We start from the raw sequence: 14,121 nt of genomic DNA, 5'->3' as shown, positions 1-14,121 counted from the left end.
AACCTGTCGTGTCCACCTCCGGTACCTACCTGAGGTATCCACCACCGGTACCTACCTGTCTGGTACCTACTTACCTGACATCACATAAACTGTGATGTGACACATCACAAGTTATGCGATTTGTGACATCACTTAACCTGTGTTGTCACATAAACATCACAGGTTATGTGATGTCCACCTCCGTTACCTACCTGTCGTGTCCACTTCCGTTACCTACCTGTCGTGTCCACTTCCGTTACCTACCTGTCGTGTCCACCTCCGTTACCTACCTGTCATGTCCACCTCTGGTACCTACCTGTCATATCCACCTCCGGTACCTACCTGTCATATCCACCTCCGGTACCTACCTGTCGAAACTACCTCTGGTACCTTCCTCCGCCGTCTATCTGCGGTACCTACCTGTCGTATCTACCTCAGGTGCCTACCTTTGATTTCCACCTCTGGGTCCTTCCTCCACTGCCTCTGCTGTCTACTTCCAGTATATTCATCTGGTATCGACCTTGGGTACCTGCCTGTTGTACCTACCTGTTGTATCCACCTCCGGTACCTTCCTGTCGTATCCACATCCGGTACCTACCTGTCGTATCTATCTCCGTTTCCTACCTGTGCGGTACCTAAGACAAGTAGGTACGACATATACGAGATACGATATATCCACAGGGAGATCTGTCGTATCTCCCTGTGGTACAACTGTTACCGGTACCAGACAGGTAGATACCTACTTGTCTGGTACCTTCCTACCTGACATCACATAACCTATGATGTCACACATAAACATCACAGGTTATGTGTCACCCGTGACGTTTTTGGACGTAACTGTAACCACCTCCGGTACCTACTTGTCATATCCACCTCCGTTACCTTCCTGTTGTAGCCACTTCCATTACCTCTGGTACCTATGTGTCGTATTCACCTCTGGTACCTACCTATCCAGTACCTCCCGTGCATCACATAACCTGACGTCACATAACTTGTGATGTGACACGTCACAAGTTATGCGATTTGTGACATCACTTAACCTGTGTTGTCACACATAAACATCACAGGTTATTTGTGACCTGTGATGGACGTAACCGTAACCACCTCCAGTACCTACCTGTCGTATCCCCTTCCAGTTCCTACTTGTCATATCCACCTCCGGTACCTACCTGTCGTATCCACATCTGGTACCTACCTGTCATATCCACCTCCGGTACTACCTATCTGTGGTACCTACCTCCGCTATCTCCCTCCGGTACCTACCTGTCGCATCCATTTCTAGAGAGACCAATAAATTTATTATGTGTGACTTGTGATGTTTCTGGACTGTGGGGGAAAGCTGGAGTACCTGGAGAGAACCCACTTATGCACGGGAGAACATGTAAACTCCTTGCAGGAGGAACCTAGGTTGGTTTTTGAGCCTGGAACCGTTTTGGTATAAGGCAACATTGCTAACCACTTTTCCACCGTGCAAACTTTTTAGCATGACGTACATGTTTCATGTTTTAAGGGATACCGTGTTAATCTGAAAAGCATATTTAGGATAGTTGTGACATAGAAAAATAAAATATAAATGAAACTTGAGTGAGTGTGTGTGTGTGTGTGTGGGGCGGGGAGTGTCGGTGTGTGTGTGTGTATGTATGTGTTCTTAGTGTTTTTTTTCTGTGATGCTCACTATTGTGTCTTTGCACCTCACAGGTTTTTATTTAGTTCTATTTAGTGGGGTGTCTTCTGTTTCTATTGAAGCCTGTATTTGGGTTTAGGCCTGGGTTTGCATATGGGCCTGGGTTTGCATATGGGCCTGAGTTTGGATATGGGCCTGAGTTTGGATACCGCCGTGCGTTTGGATAATGGCTTTGTTTTGGATGATAGCCTGGGTTTGAATAGTGGCTTGGGTTTGGATAGAAACCTTGGTTTGTGTTAAACACCGGGTTTCCCTGGGGGCCCCTGTAAGGTGGAATTCTTTTGTTTCCATTCAAGCTTCCATTTGGGTGGTGGCTTTTGTGTTGCTGGGAGCCACTAATAGTATGAAGTCTTGTGTTTGCATGGTGGCTTGTCACGATGGACTCCTGTAATTGTGTAGAGGCCTCTGATGGCACAGAGACCTCTAATGGGGTGGAGATCTGTGATTTCGTGGAGATCTGTGATTTTGTGGAGACCTCTGATCGATTAGAGCAATCTTTTTGAGAGGGGACTTTGTAATTGTCATCTTTTAAAGCAAGGTTAAGATCTACAGTCAGATTTACAATGTAACTTTGCATAGATTGGATTTTTTTCTCCTGTTCCTTGCATTTGGTGTCAAGGCCAAGGTAAGTCTTAAGGTTGTCTTCAGATTTCAGTCTTAGTTGGCGTTCTTCTACCAAAGCTTCTTCCAGCATTGCTTTGTTCAAGTCATGTTTTTCAGCTTGCTTCTTTAGGAGATTGAGCTCATTAAGAAGGTCCTCATGAACTGCTGCTTTTGGCATGTCCTCCGCAATTGATCTTTCTTGCTCCTCCTCTTTCTGTTCACATTTGGCTTTCATTTGGCGTTCATTCTCTAAAGTTTCCTCCAGTTCCATGATCTTTTTCAGGTGAGCTGTACATTCTACTTGAACTCTGATTCTTTGTTCTCTCTCCTCTTCAAGATCTAAAGTTTTAACTTGGAGTTGCTTCTTAAGGTCGTACATCTGCTTTGTGAGACTGCTGATATGTTTGTTAGCCTGTTCAATGTACGTAGAGTAGTGGTTAAATGCCAAGATATTATGGGGGTTTCTACTCTGCTTGGGATGTTGACAGTGGGGATCTTCATATTGAGAAAAGGCCTCTGTCAACTCACTGTTTGAGTAACCATACTGGGAATCCTGGTCTGGGTGGTACGAGCCTGGTGCCAGATTGGTTGAAGGAATAGGAAGAAAAACTGGAAATGGGTTGCATGCTTGGTGGATTTCCATTGAGCTGACCGGCAATGGGTCAGCAAAGGAATCTGAATCCTGCTGGTCTTCGACTGAGAGAGAACTCTCTAATTTGGCAGAAGATGTAACCTGCTGCGCTTCCCCTGATGAGGAAATCACTAATCCGTCAGATGGTACCTGTTGTGCTTCCCCTGATGGAGAAATCTTTGATCCAGCAGAAGATGTAACCTGCTGTGCTTCCCCTGACAGAGAGATCTTTGATCCAGCAGAAGATGTAACCTGCTGTGCTTCCCCTGACGGAGAGATCTCTAATCCGGCAGATGTTACTTGTTGTGCTTCCCCTGACAGAGAGATCTTTGATCCAGCAGAAGATGTAACCTGTTGTGCTTCCCTTGACAGAGAGATCTTTGATCCGGCAGAAGATGTAACCTGCTGTGCTTCCCCTGACGGAGAGATCTCTAATCCGGCAGATGTTACTTGTTGTGCTTCCCCTGACAGAGAGATCTTTGATCCGGCAGAAGATGTAACCTGCTGTGCTTCCCCTGACGGAGAAATCTTTGATCCACCAGAAGATGTAACCTGCTGTGCTTCTCCTGATGGAGAAATCTCTAATCCGTCAGATGTTACCTGTTGTGCTTCCCCTGATGGAGAGATCTTTGATCCAGCAGAAGATGTAATCTGCTGTGCTTCCCCTGACGGAGAAATCTTTGATCCAGCAGAAGATGAAACCTGCTGGGCTTCCCCTGACGGAGAGATTTTTGATCCAGCAGAAAATGTAACCTGCTGTGCTTCCCCTGATCGGGAAATCTCTAATCCGTCAGACGTTACCTGTTGTGCTTCCCCTGACGGAGAAATCTTTGATCCAGCAGAAGATGAAACCTGCTGTACTTTCCCTGATGGGAAAATCTTTGATCTGGCAGAAGATGTTCCTGCGTCACTGACCCCGGGGAAAATAACGGCTTCATAGTCAACTTGGATGTCAAGTTCGACCATGTCTTCCCATGAAAGTTTTGCCTCAAAGGCTTCAAAATCAGTCCTAATCTCTTGTTGCTGCATGTTTAATTCTCGGCTGTGTTCAACGTGTGTCGATTCAGAAATTCAACAAACTCTCTCAAAAGGAATCTCTCTCAGAATGAGGTTATGACAGCTATGACAGGTCTTTTAGTCAAATGTTTTTTCAAAGAGGCCTATGATGTATTAGAGAGTGATGTCATCACCTCTGTTGTCAGATTCTTTTGACGTTCAACATTCTATTTCCACTCTGTGCAAATGGAACAGCACGCAACAAATGCTCAAAACAGAGCTTGTGTTGCATTTTAAATTATATATTTTTTTGTTTATGCCAATATATTTATTTGCTCAGTGGAAATATTTATTGGAAGGACAATGTGGAAAAAGAAACTTTCAGATACACAGATTGGGACATTTTTTCCATTTACAAGGTAATTCACAATGCTCAATTATTCTGTGATAACATTGTGTAAGCTTTATGAAATATAGATTGATAAAGGTGAATTTTATTGTGACTTAACGATTTTTTAAATTTGTATAGTTATTTTGATCACTATTATTATTTTTATTATTGTATTGCTAATTTTATTTAATCAATTTCATCATAACTTTGCTATTTTTATCACTAAGTTCATCGATAATTTCATAACCTTTATCGTTATTGTTCGTTTTATTTCTGGCCATTAGCTACATCGTAACTGTTATCTTTATTTTTTTAACGTTATTAATTTTATTGTAACTTTTGTTATTATCTATTTTATTGTTCAACACGATTGTGATACTACACACGCAACTGACAGCATTTTAATTTTAGCTTATACACTATTGTTTACATACTGAATAGTTACGTCAACAATGTTACCCCAACATGCCACCGATAAACAAACACGCTCGTGAGAGCATTTTAGCTAACATTAGCATGTTAGCTAATTTTGGCATACCTGCTTCCTGTCTGTACAGCATGTCCAGTGTCAGTCTTTTCCGTTCATTTATGAGCCTGCGTGTCTCTCGATCCATATCACCATTTACTGTTTGGCTTCTATCCCTTTATTTTGACATTTATCACCTCACGGATGATATCACCAGGGTCCTTCTCTGAATTCGCTGCATTTTGTGTCACACGTTTATCCAAAAGATTTTCATATAATGCAAACCACATTTTTGAGAAAAATCAAGAAATGGAAATATTCTTGTGTCTTGGTAGTATAACATGCAAATATATTAAAAAAATTATGTTTTGAAAATTTTATGGGTTGTTGAAGCGTCGAGGTCAGTCAACTGAGCATGTTCCCACTGACCAATCTTAATTTTTCACTGAATATAAAACAAATAAAAATAGCCAGTAACTGCAAGTTATTTCTACTACTATAAACAATTTTTGGTATACTTTAACCTAAATTTTAAAAAAATATGAGAAGAATACATTAATTATTTATAAAATCTTACATTTTAATCATGTCCCTGTAGTTTTGTTCAACCCCATAACAGCGCACCAATCCCTCCTTTTTATAAATAATGGTTCAGTCCAATTTCCTCAGCACCCTGGAAGTGACATCACTTAAGTCTTTTCTCGCTCACGCTGTAAAAGAGATTTAACCTAACCTATATTTGATTATTTTTTATTCAAAGATCTTCATCGTCAAGCGCAACTTTTTAACACTGTTACGCATAAATGATATTTATTGTTGTTTGGGGAAAAAGTAAAGAATTGTCTTTGAAACATATATTAATTTCCTGTTTTCATCATAACATATGTTGCTCCATACCCTAGCTGATGTGGACTTCAAAATCTTCAACTCTGTAACGTTCACCCTGTTTTTGTTACGGGATTGAAGGTTGGACTGTTGTTGAGCCAGTCAGTGGGTTCAACCCCGTTACAGTCTGGTCAACTTTTACACTGGGTTCAACCCAGTTACTTGATACATTGTTATACTGGTTTTTTATAATAACAGCAAATATTAGACTAATATTTGTTGGACTGTATGCAAAGTTTAAAGAATGAGTGAATGATTTAATGTTTATGTTAAAGTGTATTTTCATTATTTATGAAAAACGCTTTTACATCACGTTGTCATATTCTACTTTGTCCTCCTGCCAGATTCCAGAGACCACATCTGGGGTCATGGAAGAAACGCCACAGTGACATCTAGCGGTAAGAAATGTATTCTAGTACGTTTGAATCTGTTCACAATTTGTTCTAGGGTTTTTAATGAGACGTGGGGTAATAACTAATAACATTTATTAGTTAAGTTTACTTGAAAGCATTTACACTTCTTATCTAGTCTCCTCAAGCTCTTTCTCTTTTTAGCTAAAGTCTGCAGTCCCAATCCATTTAGAGCCACTTTTGACACTAAATGTATCAGTGAATGGAAAATGGCAAAATAGACTTTTAGATAATAGAGACTGGAAATGCAGAAATATATCTATGCTATTTTTATTTTCAAGGCGCCTCCAGATCTGGGAACTCCTTGTCCAGTTGGATGTGTAGAGCCTCCGGTTTGAGTTGACGGCCTTCCAGAGAGAGAATCGACTTCCTGTTTGTAGAGACATATTTCCTGTCGGAGGTTCACCTGCAGCAGCTCATTGGTTGCCGTGAAGCTGCACTGGAAGTGAATGATACTTTCAAAAAAGAAATCTGATTATTATTTTAGGAATATTTTATTATATCTGTGGACATCTTGTTTCAATCAACAGGTTAAATTGCTATGGTTACATTTCGGATCAATATGTACAACAACAGCAACACAAAATGTGAAACATTAAAACTGCTCCTTGCAGAGCCTGCTCTACATCGCCGAATGTGTCTAATAGTTAGTCCTCCATCGGGTCGGTACCGGTGAGCGTCACTCCGTCTGAACAGTGATAAACAGAAGTTGTCTGGGAATATCACCAGAGACCTGCGGGCTGCTTTTCTGATGAGATCAGTCGCAGTACAAAGTTTTGCAAAGTACAGAGATGAATAAGCCAGCTGGGAAAAAAAAAAAGCTGTCCATTTGCTTTATTTTGGATTCTGGCAGAAGGTGTCGGCCATTAAACATCGGCTTCTTTCCGAGCCGGCTGTGATCAGATCAGCGGTAAAGTTGGCATCTTGTTGAATAAATATTTTAATGAGTATTCTGTACAGGAGCTGCCATTAACTAAGAACAAATCTGACCCCTACTGATCTGAGTATTTGTTGAAAATATAAAACGTCAGCGTATGAAAAAGTGCCGCTCAATACAGGAAATGCACAGACGGGATCTATAGAGTAGTTCTGCCTCCGATAGAAACGATCCAGTCAAACAAAGTGAGTCACAATTTAAAACTAAAGTTAAACCGTAAAAAAAGAACACCTAGAGGTGTACAAACAAACAACTTTTTTAAAGAAATGATTCTACAAAACTTAAAAAAAAAAAAAAAAACGAAACCAGAAATGTCTAGAATGTGTGTGTGTTTGAAGCTGGTTCTGAGGGCACATATATGCACTTAGTGGATGGAAGCAGCTGAAAAGCACAAAGCGAACATCACTGATGCAGCTCAGAGGGCTGAGGTAGAGCGGTAGCAACTTATTCTACTGATGTTTGATTATGTGGGATGTCAGACCGAGGCTTTGTTTTCACTTCTACATATAAAATACAACTTAAGGTCAGTTCTCAAAGTAAAGTAGCCTTTATATTAAGATCCAATGTGTTGCTTCCAGCACTAAGTACCATTAAACTTGAAATGAGACAGCTTACAAACAGGAAAACATGCCCACACACACACACACACACACACACACACACACGCACACACACACACACACTCGACCATACAGCAGCAACAAGCACACAAAGAATAAGAGCTGTGTCCTTAAACTGACTCTGGAGAACGTAACACTAGATCAGTCTTCAGATCAGCTCAGGTTCTCCTCTTCTTGGCTTGACCTCAGCAGAATGAAAAACATAAAAACCTCGGTCCAGTGACAGCAGATCGCTCCTGCTTCCATCTGTTGTCCGGGTTTTTGTTGGGTTTTTTTGTCCCGTTTCTACTCAGGACTTCTAGAGTAGCTGGAGTGAAGATGCTGCAGAGAGCACCAACACCATCCCGTCTCTTCTGTCACAAGTCGGTGACTTTGTTTTCCACAGCAGCAGCTATCTGCTGCAGCCGGTAGCCCAGCTGCATCTTCTGGGCTGTCGTGTCTTCTTCCAGAGCTGTGATGATCTGCCGAGATTATGACCAGAGTTAGCGACACTCCATCTGGGAGCAGTGGAGTAACTTAAAATCTCTGGATTCTCAACCCACTGGATGAAGAACAAACATGTTTTAATCCAAAATTCACCAGACAGACACACAGCTGCAGTTTGTGTTACAGTTTCCTAAATTTCTCTGTTGAAGGAAACTGATTTGAGAAAAAAAAAAAAAGTTATTGGCTTGATTGTATTTTATTTTTATTTTGTTACTTATATGAATTATCATTTTCATCCTTAAAATACTAAAATTTCCACTTAATTTTTATATTTTGGTCCGTCTGATGATGTAACTTTTAAGTACTAAATGATTGATCATTTGATCAGTTACTTGCATAGACTGACAAATACTTGAGTAATTTCTTGGACGGCTACTTTTTACTTTTACTTGAGTAAAAATATGTTGAAGTGGTGCTACTCTTTCTTTAGCTCAATTCTTCGCTACCCTGCCTGCCTCTGGTCTCTGACCAGTAAGAGTGCAGAAGCCTAAAAGAACCACTACGCCTAAACGCATCATTTCAGTAAATCTTGCTAAAGGAGCACAGAGGGGTTGAGTTGTTGCAGAGACTGTTTTTAAATCGACTTTATGCTATATTGTAACTTTGAGAATATATATATATATATATATATATATATATACACACAGTATATATATATATATATATACACACAGTATATATATATATATATATATACATATATATATACATATATATATATATATATATATATATATATATATATATATATATATATATATATATATATATATACATACACATAAAATATATATATATATATATATATAATAATTTTAGGTTTTCATTATCTGTAAGCTGTAATCAACAGAAATAAATCCATACGACACATAACTGTGGGAATGAAATAAATAACTTTTTCATAATATTCAATTTTAAAGTATTTCATGAATAATCCCAACATCTGGACATTCGTTGGGTTTAAGCTTTTTCTGCCTATAGAAACATGTTCTGGTGCTGGAGGTGAAATGGAGCATTTTTCTGAGCAGCTTGTGGTCGGACAACAAGATGTCCATCTGGAAAGGAGCTCAGTTTGATTCCACTGCGGATGTTCAATAACAAAACGTCATTATGGTTTGTGTTTTCACTCCTTGTTATTCTTGTCTGATATTCTTTTCTTTGACAATCTGAAACATCCAGATGTGACATAGAAGCAGAAACAGAGTCTCTGGTTCCGATGAGATTTGTTTTATCAAGTGAAAGTAGCTTTTAAAAAAAAAATACTAAAAAATCTGAGCTAACTATTAAACATACTTTTCATTAAGCCCACGTTTCTGTATTTGAAAATAAAAAAAAAATGTAATTTTCTAATCTTAAGTGGAGCGTTTTCCTGAGCAGAAACTCATTCTCAGCTGTGTGGGTCTGGGTGTGGGATGCACCTGGTCGTAGTACTTGTTGATGTATTTGTAGAGCTCGTGCAGTGCCACCAGGTAGTTCAGCTCTCCGGAGTAATTCTGAAACACAAAGCCTTCAGGTGAGTCGGCGCCGAGCCGCTTGGCGTCCTGCGGGAGAGGAAGTGAGGCTCCACTCACCCTGGACAGCTCGGCCAACGCCGAGTTCATCTCCTGGTCGCTGGCTGATATAGTCTGCCTGATGTCAGCGTAGTACCTGCAATATCATGACATCAACTCAAACTACGTACGAAATCAGAGTTTGACTGCAGTAGTTCAGAATTTCATTCATAAGAAGTACTCCTTTCCATCCTGATCTATCTGAAGCTGCTAAAGTGGAGCAAACCTTTCCACCATCTGTTTGTAGCGGGGAATGTCTCTGGCATACAGCAGCTTGTTGATGGGAGAATCCTGTTCCACAAGAGAGACGGAGAGAGAGAAACGATCACATCCACATCCAGGAAGCATCTGAAGTGGAAGAGGGAAAGAGGAGCGACGCCTCACCCGCCCCAGTTTGTGGTCAGCGATGGTGCAGGAGTCCATGAAGGTCTGAGCAATGACCGAGAGGACGGCGTCCACGTGGTCCGACACCTGGACGTCAAAGATGAACTGAGGGTTCTTAATGATGTTGATCCAGAAACGCAGAGGGAGGCTGGAGACAAACAGAACGGCACACAGAGGAAATAAACTCTCATTTTCAAAAATATTCCAACATTACATCAAAGTTAGTTACAAAACACCAGCATAGTGAATATTAGAGTATCAAAATGTGATGAGTAATAATGTAACTTATATTGGTGCAGCTGATTCAAATTAAAATTCAAAAATACTTTATTGATCACAAAGGGAAATTAAATGTTGTTGTAACTCATATTAATTCAAATACTTCAAAGAGTTATTATATATTGCAATGGCTGTTGGCAGGAAAGATTTCCTGTAGCAGTCTGTATTACAGTGAATCGGAAGAGGCCTCTGACTGAGGAGACCGTTTGGTCATATTGGCCATAATTTTATTGATTTTATGGAGAATCCATCTTAGGACCATCAGCTGATGTTGCAGCTGATGTTGCTAAAGTAGAGACCTGTAGTCAAAAAGGGCTTCCAAACAAACCCCAGATGATCATGGAGATAAAATGTCAAACTGTTTCCATAGTCCTATGTTAGTCGTTATCGTGGTTCAGATCAGTAAGTAGTCGGTCTTGTGCGTCTCCTTTGTCACTGGGAGGTTTGAGCACGTTTCCTAAGCTAGCAGGTTAAACTCTGGGGTCAGCTGAGTTCAGCTCCAGCTGATAACACAACCAGGTTCCATCTCTGACTTCACTTTTAAGATGAGCTTTCTTTTCTCTGCAACAACTTCAACACCACAGAATGTTCCGGTCAGCGGAAACTGTTGGCTCAGGTTTGTAGATCCCGGCTGGTCCTTTCCCCTCCCCTACCTGTTAGTCTTCCATATGTGGATGGTCTCCGGGTCGGTGATGCTGTGCTGTCCCGCCTGGTCGTCCAGCAGGTCAAAGAAATATTTGACGGCTAGCGGGACGGGGCGGCTGGTGCTGAGGATCACTGTGAACAGATCGTCCACAAACTTCTGTAACGTCCCCTGACAGACACAAAGGAGGGACAAACGGATTCAAAATCAAACCAGATCATCGTATTTAAGGACAACAATGGATCCCAGGATCACGTGGTGTTCTGGAAGATTACGCCGACTGTTTACATCGCCTGACATCAACATGTTGGCAGCGCTGTTACCTGGTGTAACTTGCCGACTAACAGGCTAATAACAGCGAGTCAACAGAAAACAAGCAGCTGGCATTCTAGGGATCAAGTCACCATATGGGATTATGAAGGTATGGGCACAACCAACGCTACCAGTACCAGGATCAGAGTTGGTTCTGCTGCTGACGCAGAACACAGTTTTCTTTGTTCTACAGTTACTGTCCCATCTGACTTCATGTCTGCACATGTTGGAGCATGTTGCAGATCTACCGTCCTGCAGCATTCGGCTGTATCCCCACTTCTACATGGCTGAATCAAATGAATGCCAGCGGCTTCTGCACGCCGATAAGATGCTGGTGAGCTGCTTGGTTCAGGCGTGTTGGAGAGAGAGGAATCTGAAAGCCGGCTGCTAGAGAGACTTAAAGGTTTGTACCTGTTCAACTGTGTAGCATAATAGAGTAGCTTCCATCTTTATGTGTGGCCTTGTATGTTCTAACAAATGCTACGTTGTGGAGAGCGACTGCTTCTTATGGGGCCCAAAGCTGAGGCTCCATAAGAAGCGGTGCTGTTGTTGGGTTAGTGGTTTCGACTAAGACTAGAGTACCGAGTTTAAGTTAGGGTTAGGCTTAGGCATGTACTGGTAATGGTAATGGTTAGGTTTACGGTAAGGATTAGGGTTGGGCTGTAGAAATAAATGACAAATGTAAGCAAGTCAATGCAAAGAAATGAAATGAAATCTGACAGCGTTTTCAACCCTCAGTGGACGCTCAAAGACGCTCTACTATGAAATCAGTCATACGAAATACTGCCATCGCCCCAAAGAGTGTGTGTGTGTGTGTGTGTGTGTACCTTCATGGAGAGCAGGCGGGTGAGGTAGATCTCAGGGATGGCCTTGGCCCGCTCCCGCTCCCTTAAGCTCCCTCGGCGGTGTTTAGGAAGCTCCGGCTCCTCGTTGGCCTTCACCAGGTGCCACAGCTTCACGCCGCCCTCGTCTGCATCCTCCAGCATGGGAGTCTCTGTTCACACAACGGGAAGCCAGTGCTGAGCAGAGCTGCTCAGCTGCAGCAGCTGCAGCTGCATCACCCAAATGATTTCTGCAAAGGAACTCACTCTCTCCGGCGATGTAATCATGGTTGTCATGGTGAATGTTTTTGGTGTGTCTCGGCACCAGTGCCACAGTTGCACCATCGGGGACCTGGAACGACACACAGCGGCGGTTAGGGCCTCCGTTCGGGCGGCCCAACAGGGCGGCTCTGGCCGAGGGGGCGTCACCTTGTAGTGCTGCAGGGTGTTGAGGCGCTTCCAGCTGCCCTGCACCACAGACGTCAGGTCTTCGTCCGACAGGATGAGGTGCCCCGCAATACCAGACCTCCACTCTGAACAGGAGCAGCAGGGTGTTGTTACACTCAACTCTCCCTCAAATGCAATATCAGCATAAACATTACTTAGTTTCTATTCATGAATAAAGGTGCCATCAAATACGCAAAGATGAACCAAGTTCACCAGTGAACCGCTGAGTGTGTTTGGAGTGACGGGATGCCTTTTAGCGCATTGCTGCCAGTTTTTACACTCAGACTGACACTGAATTCATCAGTTAAAGGTCAATTAAAGACACCAGAAGAGAAAAAAAAACCATGGCAGCACCCAGAGTTACTGATGCAGATATCAGAAGACTCTTTCATTAGGCTTTTTATCATGTAATGTGTCAAATTCAGAAAACTCATCAGCCAGTTCCCAGTGTAATTGAGGTCAGAGGACAAACACTGAGATCTCACAGCTGCCTTGTGCTGCGTCCTGCTGCTGTCCTGCTGCTTCTCAGCTGCAGGGAAAGAAATTGGGGCGGCGGTTCAGGGACCAAATCAGGTCAGCAGGTAAACGTGAAGCACATCTGATCAGATTTTTTCAGACTTGTGCCACTTCCATATGTGCAACTAAATTGTTTCCGAACGGCGTTTGCCTTTGAGATCCGGACTGTAAATTTTATTTGCTCACTTTTCATAGCAAACTGGAATCAATAAAAACTCCTCGAGAGAACAGGAGCAGCAGCAGAAACAGGGGGCGCAGGAAAAGAGTGACTGGGCAGGCACTGATCATGTAACGCAGTTATGTTTCTTTTGCTGTAGGGGGCGCCACAGCTCAACAGTTTGAAATTGTGTGAACATTGAAGTTGAACTTTTGCTTATCCTTCCCCAGATACTGTTGGAGGGAGTGTGTGTGTGTGTGTGTGTGTGCGTGCGTGTGTGTGTGTGTGTGCGTGTGTGTGTGTGTGTGTACTCACCCAGGTCCAGGGAGTCAGCATGTGGCCGATGGGAGAAGGAAGTGCTCTTGTACACCTGATCCAGGAGCTTTTCCTTCACCTGGGTGATGGTATCACAGTCCAGCACTTTGGAAGGCAGCGGTTGGGTCTCGCTCACTCCTCCACCCTGCACCAACACGTTCAGCGTCTGGAGGCCAAGAAGCAACGGGGAGGAGTGGGGAAGAATCCTTGCTGAAGGTCATGGGAATGTTCCCCAGGATGACAGAGCTGGTTCTCACCAGGGTCTTGTACTCCACGTCCTCCCGCAGCAGACGGTTATCATTCAGAGTGTACTTGGCCTTGCGAGTTACGGCGTCCACCGGCCCTTTATCTACCTGGTGTTTTATGGCCTTGAACAGCATGTACAGAGACTCGCCAGCAGAGTCCTACACACACACACATACACACATACACACATACACACAGAGATATTAGTATTGGCCAAACACGCTCTGGAGGAGAGAGTGAAGGGCCCAGACAAGGACAAGCTGTTAAGGTTCTGGTTCGTTTTCAGCTGCTCCCTGAATACAAGCACAGAGAGAAACCTGAACTAAACGTCCGACTGAGTCGATGTCTAAAGCCGCTGCTGCT

General features: G+C 42.6%; 2 protein-coding genes across 3 annotated transcripts in view; one reads left to right on the top strand and one right to left on the bottom strand.

The window, feature by feature from the left end:
* LOC122833716 (semaphorin-3F-like) overlaps positions 1 to 6,442 on the top strand; it is a 159,971-nt gene extending 153,529 nt beyond the window's left edge. Inside the window, exons 21-22 of the transcript XR_006371043.1 lie at positions 5,980 to 6,033; positions 6,327 to 6,442. The gene's annotated coding sequence lies outside the window, so the exon portion shown is untranslated. The remainder of the gene's footprint in view (positions 1 to 5,979; positions 6,034 to 6,326) is intronic.
* Positions 6,443 to 6,520: 78 nt separating this feature from the next.
* Positions 6,521 to 14,121, bottom strand: part of plxnb1b (plexin b1b) — a 70,713-nt gene continuing 63,112 nt past the window's right edge. For both annotated transcript variants that reach the window (XM_044121521.1, XM_044121522.1), the window contains 11 exons: positions 13,770 to 13,916; positions 13,513 to 13,678; positions 12,507 to 12,610; positions 12,345 to 12,429; positions 12,084 to 12,250; positions 10,955 to 11,115; positions 10,023 to 10,170; positions 9,865 to 9,929; positions 9,660 to 9,735; positions 9,507 to 9,581; positions 6,521 to 8,063 (listed from right to left, as the gene is read on the bottom strand). In XM_044121521.1, the coding sequence (XP_043977456.1) occupies positions 7,959 to 8,063; positions 9,507 to 9,581; positions 9,660 to 9,735; positions 9,865 to 9,929; positions 10,023 to 10,170; positions 10,955 to 11,115; positions 12,084 to 12,250; positions 12,345 to 12,429; positions 12,507 to 12,610; positions 13,513 to 13,678; positions 13,770 to 13,916 (1,299 nt within the window). In that variant the 3' untranslated portion in view covers positions 6,521 to 7,958. The remainder of the gene's footprint in view (positions 8,064 to 9,506; positions 9,582 to 9,659; positions 9,736 to 9,864; positions 9,930 to 10,022; positions 10,171 to 10,954; positions 11,116 to 12,083; positions 12,251 to 12,344; positions 12,430 to 12,506; positions 12,611 to 13,512; positions 13,679 to 13,769; positions 13,917 to 14,121) is intronic.

Source organism: Gambusia affinis, linkage group LG07, assembly GCF_019740435.1.
Source record: "Gambusia affinis linkage group LG07, SWU_Gaff_1.0, whole genome shotgun sequence".
In the NCBI taxonomy this organism is placed as follows: Eukaryota; Metazoa; Chordata; class Actinopteri; order Cyprinodontiformes; family Poeciliidae; genus Gambusia; species Gambusia affinis.
Note: the sequence above shows the minus strand (reverse complement) of the source record. Positions and strands in the feature narration are given on the sequence as shown.